At 36.3% G+C, this 9,642-nt stretch overlaps 1 protein-coding gene across 4 annotated transcripts in view; it reads left to right on the forward strand.

Moving 5' to 3' along the window:
• Positions 1-9,642, forward strand: part of Col4a5 (collagen type IV alpha 5 chain) — a 211,583-nt gene that overhangs the window by 97,150 nt on the left and 104,791 nt on the right. For 3 of the 4 annotated variants that reach the window (XM_029473096.1, XM_021152696.2, XM_029473097.1), the window contains exons 7-15: positions 956-1,009; positions 1,355-1,381; positions 3,603-3,683; positions 5,468-5,530; positions 8,006-8,041; positions 8,132-8,173; positions 8,338-8,430; positions 8,868-8,921; positions 9,014-9,070. In XM_029473096.1, coding sequence (XP_029328956.1) covers positions 956-1,009; positions 1,355-1,381; positions 3,603-3,683; positions 5,468-5,530; positions 8,006-8,041; positions 8,132-8,173; positions 8,338-8,430; positions 8,868-8,921; positions 9,014-9,070 — 507 coding nt within the window. Of the gene's footprint in view, positions 1-955; positions 1,010-1,354; positions 1,382-1,711; positions 1,798-3,602; positions 3,684-5,467; positions 5,531-8,005; positions 8,042-8,131; positions 8,174-8,337; positions 8,431-8,867; positions 8,922-9,013; positions 9,071-9,642 lie in introns of those variants that run through there. The other variant, XM_029473098.1, reaches the window with a different exon arrangement.

Below are 9,642 nucleotides of genomic sequence, written 5' to 3' on the forward strand. Positions count from 1 at the left end.
ATCCCCCCAGCTCCTTGGATACTTTCTCTAGCTTCTCCATTGGGGGCCCTGTGATCCATCCAATAGCTGACTGTGAGCATCCACTTCTGTGTTTGCTAGGACCCGGCATAGTCTCATAAGAGACAGCTATATCAGGGTCCTTTCAGCAAAATCTTGCCAGTGTATGCAATGGTGTCAGCGTTTGGAGGATGATTATGGGATGGATCCCTGGGTATGGCAGTCTCTAGATTCATTGGACCTACTTTGTCCATCTATAAAAGGTGATGCAGAGAAGGCCATTGCATAGTGATTCAAAATCACAGAGGGGTAGTAATTTTGCCCTTTTAAGCCTCTGACATGTTTGTTTCTAAAATTGCTATAGCATACATAGGCATTTGGAAAGAATTTGACTTAATGTTCTTCTATCTCAATTTTAACTTGTTTTCCAAACCAAATGTCTATTTTCCTACTTTACAATAGTGAATGAAAAAGATTGGGTACCTAAGAAATCTAATGGCCTGCAATTTCTAGAACTGTTGTTACTGTCTTCTTGGTGCTATTACTAGCTTTATTCCTTGCCATCTTTTACATTTTGCAAAAATAATTTGAAATAGTTTACAATAAGAGGAAAGTGAAGTGGTAAGTTTGTAATAAGAATTTGTACAGTACCTGATCAGGAACTTGCAGCAAATCATTAACAATTAAATGTGATGATTATTGGAAATCTGTGGTGTGATGGTCTCAAAATAGATTTTTCAAAAGAATATGACAGTAGTACTGTTTTCTCTTTAGATTTGGTTGGGGTAGATGAGTACGAATAAAAGTGTTTGGCTTGGTAGGTTGAATTGCCACAGATAGTTGATTCTGAAGTTATTGGAAAGTGGAGGCTAATGACATTTTGGTGATCTGGTGTGTGTTTGTCGTACAAATTTTCACTGTTTCTTTTTTCTCTATACTCTTCCTTTTTAACTCCCAGGGAGAACGTGGATTTCCAGGCAGTCCAGGCTTTCCTGGTTTACAAGGTCCTCCAGTAAGTTCTACATTTCAGGATTAAAATGAATTCAAGAAGTAACAGAAGAGAAAAAGTGTGAATACAGAGTTTACTCCAATGGAACAGCATTACATATTTAAAGTAGCAAACTAGAGAATTTCAAAGATTAACTGACAAAAAGACTTCCTGCAGATTAAAGCCAAGGATTCTGTGATGGCTAATATAAATTTTACCTATAAAATCCTATAATATAAAATATTCTGAAGTGACCCTATAAAAGTTTATTCATTTTGTTCTCTTTTATGTTATAGTCATATGTACATCATATTTTTTGTTTATACCTGTCAAATTTGCACAAAACTTCCTTCTTTCTTTTAATAATAGGGACCTCCTGGGATCCCAGGTATGAAGGTAAGCATCACATGCTAAGAAGATAAGCAGTGTGAATAAAATATGTAGAATGTCTACAACTGCAGTAGAATATTACTATACGTTCAGTCTCCAAATGTATACATATGGAGAGTATATTGTTTAAGCAGTATACTATGCAATCTTATATAATGTAATTCTTGAAAAAGAAGTGTGCATTGTGCTCAAATCTCTCTTTTCTAAATACCTTCAGGCTTTATCTGATTGTATTTTGATAGGGCTGACTGCTGAATATCTCTAGATGATTGTCTCTTCTTTATCCTTGCTTTCTGTAACACTCTAGTCTCCTAGCATTTCTTCTGCATCTGATAGACCTTCATTCTTCAGTACAAGTTCATTCTGTTCTATCCAGCAGCCATTAAGGCACAAACCTGACTCTTCCTGCTCTTCTATGCCTGGTAATATTAATAATGCTCAAGGTATTTATTGATTATGTAGTTACTAGCCATCTACATTGAAAACTTCAAATGGATTTTTTTTCTGAGTTCAAGATTTATGAGTTCAACACCCTCCTTAAAAATCTATGCTCAAATATCTCCAAGACTTATGTATGTGTATATATAGTGTATTCACTATATATATATTCATATGATAATGAATAAACTATATATATGAATACAACATATATATTTTTGTGTCATTATATACTACATAACTTTTAAATTATATATATTTATTAATTCTTAGAAACATGTACATTCATCATATTTTGAATTATGCCTAGCCCCAACTCTTCCGGGTCTATCTCCACTCTCCCATATTCCAAGTCCTCTCTTTTTCATAGCCCATTGAGTTCAGTTTGTGCTGTCCATATTCTCATGGGTTTAAGTCCCCCCCACTGAAGCATGATCATCCTGTCAAGAGCCGTACCCTTAAAGGAATTGGACTCTCCTTCACCCAGATGCCATCTGTTGTCACTAACTTCTCTCATCTAGTGGATGGAGTCTTATAAAGCCCACCTCCCTCAATGCTGCAATGATGACCTAATTATTCGTGTGCAAGCAACTACAACCACTGTGAATTACATTATGTCCAGAACACACTATGTTGCCCCAGTCCTTCTTAACGTCTGGCACTTATAAATTTTCTACACCCCTCCCTTTCCATTAAGTTCCCTAAATCTTGGAAGAAGGAGTGTGATATGAATGTCTCCATTATGACTGAGCATACCACTTAACAAAATACCCATGACAGTCATTCTCTATACTTTGATCAGTTATGCACTCAAACATTGTCAAACACACAAAGACATTTCTCTCATTGGATCTAAAGGTTGAACTGATAAGATCTAATGAGTAGAGCGATAGGAATTTAGAGGGAAATTTGATACTATGGTCCTAGATATACACCCTGGAGCCAATGAGCTTCCTAGCAATGTGTTCGTGGTCAGACTTACACTACCAGTCAAGAGTTTATCCTGGGAAGTGTGCCTTAAAACAAATCACAGAGCAGTTGGACACCTCTATAACATCAATGCCACTTACCCATGTGCATATCTTGTCATGCGGGTCATTGTAGCAACAGCCTTATCTTAAGACATTTTTCCTTTGATGACTAGTCTCACTGGTCTGAATTTAGCTCATTTGAGAATTTAAATTTTCTATTATTTTTTTTTATCACAGACTTTCATGCATGCTAGATAAGCACTCTACCAGTGAGCCAGTGCAGCTTTTAGTCATTTGTGGGAAATTATGCTTATTCTTTGAGCTGAGAGTTACATACTCTTTTCACATTACTCTAATATGACTGCCTAGTTAACTATTTTTATTACTTATTTATCACTCACTATGCCATTTTGCTTTACTTTATAGACTGCAACAGAACACACTACTGTCTTGTTTACTTGTTATATTTTATATTTCTCCATTATGTTTTTAGCCTCAGGAGAAAAGAGGCTCTACTTCTTTATTACTAAGTGTCCAGAGCCTAACACAATGCTCCACAAACACTTTATATCTAATGCATATTTCTAATTAATGAATAACTAAAAGTGCCACAAACTCCTAATAATTCTACTGTATGTTGCTATACCATGGATACTTCTTAATTGACTTTTCAAAGGTAAATTTGTTCATGAAATTACTGGTGTGCTCAGTCTTTCACTTATTTATGTACTAAAATGAACTCTCAGACTGTCTTTTTACCTTCTCGCTGTTTCTCATGTATAATAATGATTATAACTTACACTGTTGGTTTCTTTTAGGGGGAACCAGGCAGTATAATCATGTCACCACTGCCAGGACCAAAGGGTAATCAAGGATTCCCAGGTTCTCCTGGAATACAAGTAAGAGTATAGGGAAATTTTTCTTTATTACATGATTAAAACATAGGATCATATGAGTCCTGAACCTTCTATACTCACTGTTGCTGTTTTAGTTATACAAATTATCATCTGAAGTTCTTAAGGTCTCAATGCATTCCTTCTATTTTAAAGTAAAAGGCTTATTTGTTTTCTTTTATCCATGTATCCAGTGTCTGTGGGTATTTGTGTATGTGGCAACAGAAGTTTGCATCAAAAATAACTTCCAACATTCTTCTTGTGCTATAGGTAGCAGTAGGGTTGACCATAAATGTTTTTTAACAAATAAAAATCATCGATCTCTCTTTTAAGATATTAAAATTGTCATTTATAACAGTATCAATTATGCATGATATCTGAGCAGACACTGAAGGTTGAAGGAATACAATTTATGCATGGTAAACATCAAATGTAATCTTACAAAAAGATTGTGTTAGTTTATAGATAATATACAGAGACAGTAATGGCTTTTGAGTATTTATAGATGAGGAAGTCCATTATAGTTTATGGAAATCAACCCCTTTATCAAAAATACAAATCAGGAGGTTTTACTGTTTGATCACAAAGATACAATTTTGGAGATTTTTTTCATTTGTTCACTTTTTATTCTTTACCTGACATTACTAGTCATAATCTCTTAAGTTCATTCAAATATTCTCCTTAATCATACAGATAATTTTTAATGAATATTTAAGATAAAGTATAACAGAGCATATGCAGAATATATGCTGAGATAACACAAAATGAACACCTAGGAACACTACCAAACCCAACAGAATGTTACAAATAATTTTGAATCAATACAATGTTACCTGGAAGCCACAGCCTTCTTGATTGCCTCAATATATAACTAGGAGCCTGAGCAAACTGTTGAAAGTTTATTCCCTCAACTGTATCAGCTTTCCTTTATAGTATGTGATAGTCATGTAATCTGCTGTAATGCATCTCTTTTCCTTGGCTTGTTAAGGTTCATTCGTATTGTTTTGCTGTGGTTCATTTTTTTTTTCTTTTTTCATTATGTATTTATCATGTTTTTGTCTATCATTGTAGAACATAACCTTGCTGAAAGCTGTACCCCATCTCTCTTATTGAGTTACCTTTAAGCTACTTAGCCCTTCTAATTGTACAATTTTTAAGCCCTGATAATATTGCAGGGTTATAGACTTATGAAAATAACTTAACTTTTACATTTATTTCTTTATATGATGAGGTAAAGGGTTGAGTTTAGTTTTTTTGTTTTTCATACTTTTTTTCTCGTTAAAATTTATTAAAATATAGTCTTTAAAATATATTGTTTACTGGTTTCCTTTCTTAACAACATGAGAAAATAGAATTAATGATTTCTCTGTTTTTGAGGATTTTTCCGGGGGGGGGAGGTGACTAAGCGATATCTATCACCCTGAGAACCAGTGAGTTTATTAGACTTACTTAGAATTGACAATAAGTTACTAAGAGGAGTGCAAGTGATCTAAAAGCCACGCTGGAAAGTCTTTACCCAGGATGTAGCAGGGCTTTCCTGAAGCCACGTAGGTAGCTCTCCCTTTCTCTAGGCTTCCCAGTCTCTGACCCTAGATCATCCATGAAATCTAAGGCTTTGTATGACTAAGGCCTAAATATAAAATCAGCTGGGATGGCTCTGTCCATCTCCTCCTTTTGTTAAGGAATGTAACATTTAACCTGTCCCACTGTGATCATGAAGACAGCACTTGTTTAACTTAGAGCAGAAGCCCAACATTCTAACATACTTTTCTTTACTCCATTTATAACAGGGTCCACCTGGTCCCAAGGGTATATCAGGGCCAAGTGGTCCTCCAGGACCACCAGGTTTAATGGTAAGTTTCTGTAATTGAATTTTTTTCTCCTTTGAATTCTGATTCATGGATATAATTACTGACTATATTACTTGAAAGTTAACTTAATTTCAATATCCATGTCTTTAATTTTGTTATTTAACACTGACTCTGATATGGCAAGGAATCTAAACAAGCAAAGCCCCTATATATTCATACAGGTGAAAAACCACACACATAAAAATAAATACATGCAATGGGAGCTGGACATATAGCTAAGGTAGAATGCTTGCTGAGCACATATGAGGCTCTGTTCTGTCCAGTGCAGGAAATATAAAGATGATAAATACTACTGTAATACTTAGATTTCATTGTAGTCAACATTGGAGTTAGACCTTTGCTGCCATCCTCTTAAAAAGACAACAAAATTGTATTCCCATCAAAGTAATTTTTATATGCCTTTCTGTGTCCTATATGCTATGTATTTCAGTGACAATTTTCATATTTTCATTATGATTTTATGGATAATGCACTTTTGTTTGTGACTGTTGGTTCTTACTCTTCAATAGGGGAAATAATGTATGCTACATTCCAGAAGAGCCTACTGAAAGTCCTTAGGAAAGGCTTAACCACTACCCTCCCCCATTAGTTTGATTTAATTGGAAACGTGGTGCAATCAGGGGATTCTGGGCCATGGCACCTTTTCATAATTCTGTTGTTACAGTATTGTTGTTATCTGGGTCTGTTATTAAACCCTGAATTTCTTTGACCCTTGTAAACTAATTAACTGATTCCCTCCACACTTCTGAACATTCCTTCAATTAACCTGTATTTAACAGAGGAAGCAACGTCTTAGAAATGACACTGAGGTATGATATGAAAGTAAAAAGAGAATACTGATATTAAAAGCACTATACATAGGCAGGCAAATGCCTATTTAATATTTTAAAACTATTTTCCTTATTCATAAGAATTTCATACATATACACAATAAAATATGACCATTTTCTCTCCTGTTGCTCACCTCTAACTCTCCCCACATGCCTGTCAACATTCCCCCCCCCCAGCTTCATGCTTTTAAAAGGTAACCCCCAAAGTCTAGTTATTGCTGTCCGTTTGAAAATGGGAGTGAGGCCATCCACGGGAGCCTGGGAATCCTGAAAGTGGCCACATCCTCAGTAGAGGGCGATTGCCCCTTCCCTAGCAGCTGTCAACTGCTGTTAGCTCCTCAGTGAGAAGAGGGGCCTGGAGGTCATCTATACTATCTATGCTGAGATTTTAGCTGACATGATCTTGTGACTTTCTAATGTAGGTAACCCCAGTTTCTGTGACTTCAAGAGTGCAATAGTCATGTCATGTCTAGAAGGCAACTGTTTACAGCACTACTTCTCATTTCCAAGTCTTTCTACTTTCTCTTCTCCCAAGCCTTGGGCAGGAGAGTTGATAGATATGTCCAGTTTAGGGCTGAACACCCAGTCTCTTATTCTCAGCACTTTGACTAGTTATGCATGGCTCCCATTGACTATGCCCTGTTACAAAAAGGAGTGTTTCTAATCAAAGTTCAAAACAACCCAAGTCCATGGGTATAAAAATAAATAACTAAAAGGCATGTAGACAAACATGAGTGTTTAGTAAAATTGCAATAATGTTCTATCATTGGGTCCAAGACCTCCTGAACTATGGACTTTTGACCAGGGTTGCAATATGAGGTTTGACATTCCTCTAGAATGTCAATCAGAAAATGATTAGATATCCAATAACAGTCAGGCCACCATTGTACCAGTAGGCACATCTTATCTGGTAGGTAAGTATTGCAGTATGCAGGACCCAGCACTGGTTGACACACTCATGTGTTTTCTCTCCCAGCACTCTTCATTTTACCAGGTGGCACTGAGAAATCTGGCCACAAGGGAGAAAGTTTCCTTATGTGTTTGCGATTGACTTCTCTGTATCCTGCAGCTAAAGTGGGAGGGTTCAACAATTGGGTCTTATCATATAGTTATGGAGGGTAACCAAGAAAACCCTACTTAATTTTTCATGTCCTGAGACATGATCAGAAACACATATACAACTTCATACAATAAAGTGGGCTTCAAATTGAGCATGTGCTTTAAAAAAAATCAACTTCATTGTTTCCCATAATTCTGATAAAACCATGTTCACTGAAGTTAAGTTCTTTGGTTTTGGGACTTGTGCTATCTCCCCTCTCATATATCGATCCTAGCTTTCTACTCCTGTCAATTCTCATCCTGTCACTGACTTTTCTACATTTGTCTAGGTTGTTTTAATCAATTGAACTGTGCCTCTAACGAAAACACAATCATGAGGGGAAAAATAGGATTGGCTTGGTACCTCACTTTAGTACACAGCTGTTTTATCTCTGAGCTATATCCCCAGAATTAAAAAGAGTTTGAAGATCCTTTTGAGTTGTCACATTAAAAAAAAAAAAAAAACAAATAGTTTTAAAGAAACATCGTACTAAAATGTTTTTTTTTCCTCCTTTCTATGTCTTCTAAGGGACCTCCTGGCCCACCAGGCCCACCAGGACCAAAGGTAATGTTCTTTCTGTTCACATCATTTGTTTCCTGTGGATTAGGTTTTCTGATTGTTATTGAGACTTTAAATGGAAACTTCTCTCCCCAGGGGAATATGGGCTTAAATTTCCAGGGACCCAAAGGTGAAAAAGTGAGTAATCAAAAGTTGGTCATCCAGCCTTCATGCCTCTCCTTTCACATGCACCTGGACTGTCTTGTTCCTTCCCCTGTTTCTTATGATGGACATAGTTTACCTATAACATTGTTACTTGTAGGAGATTATGAAATATCACTGTATCTTTGTTGTGTAAATAGGGTGAACAAGGTCTTCAGGGCCCACCTGGTCCACCTGGGCAGATCAGCGAACAGAAAAGACCAATTGACATAGAATTTCAGAAAGGAGATCAGGTGAGCCCTCAGGGAGGGGAATTGGATAAAGACTGTGCTATAGATATGTTAATTAGCTTGATTGGGGTAATCATTTCACAATATGTAGGTATATTGAGATGTCACCTTGCACATTCTTAATATGGTCATTTTTGTCAACTCTAGCTCCTTTAATCAATTTTTTTTAAAAATATGAAAAATTTAAAACTGAAAGACCTTGCTCTTATAAAAGGCACTATATATAGACATGTATTATTAAATGAGGGTATTCTTTCAATAACAAAGACTTCAGATAATTAGATTTTTTAAAAAATAAACTTGTCAGAATGTCATTCTGCTGTTAATACTAGATGAACTTAAAGTTCACATTCTTGAACATGTTTTGTGATCATTTCCAGGATAGGGAGAAAACATATTCTAGTACTAATGTGCTTTCATTTTTCTCCATAACTGCATAGGGAGTCCCTGGTGATAGAGGGCCTCCTGGACCTCCAGGAATACCTGGTCCTCCCGTAAGTATTCTAAGACTCTTTAGCATCATTTAATGTGAACTGATAGCTATAGACAATATCTCATGAACTAATGTGAATATTGATTTTTGTAGGGACGTCCTGGTGGTGTGAAAGGTGAAAAGGGTGAGCCAGGAGAGGCAGGCAAAAGGGTAAGTGTTATGACCATCAGTAGTGTTTATAAGAAGCCTAAATATGTTCATGTGCAAGATCTCTTTTTAGTTCCTAATGGCATTGCCTGAAAATGTCACTACAGGTATAACTTATAATAATACCCGTCATGTAAAGTGTCTATTCAGCCAAGCATTTGTGGTGCACTTTGATCTCAGAACTCAGGAGGCAGAGGCAGGATGATATCTATGATTTCAGGGCTCGCTTGATTTACAGAACAGCCAGGGCTCCATGGAGAAACCCTGTCTCAAAAAGCCAAAAAATCAAAAATTAATTAATTACTTAATTAATTTAAAAAGAGCACTTTAAAAGTTTATTTATTGCCACAGACCCTCTGGATCCCTTTGTCTGCGTGGAATGGGTCTCTGGGGCTGGTGGGCAAAGCCTCGGATGGAATGACAGACAGATGCACACAGGAGAGGTTGTATAGAATCTGAATGTAATTTGTCAAATCGAGCATCAAACTTTTTATACAGAAGAAAATAGGGAATTTGGGTGACACGCCAGCAAGGTACAAAGAGGTTACTGGATTCTTACACAAAACAGAGGAATA

Source organism: Mus caroli, chromosome X, assembly GCF_900094665.2.
Source record: "Mus caroli chromosome X, CAROLI_EIJ_v1.1, whole genome shotgun sequence".
In the NCBI taxonomy this organism is placed as follows: Eukaryota; Metazoa; Chordata; class Mammalia; order Rodentia; family Muridae; genus Mus; species Mus caroli.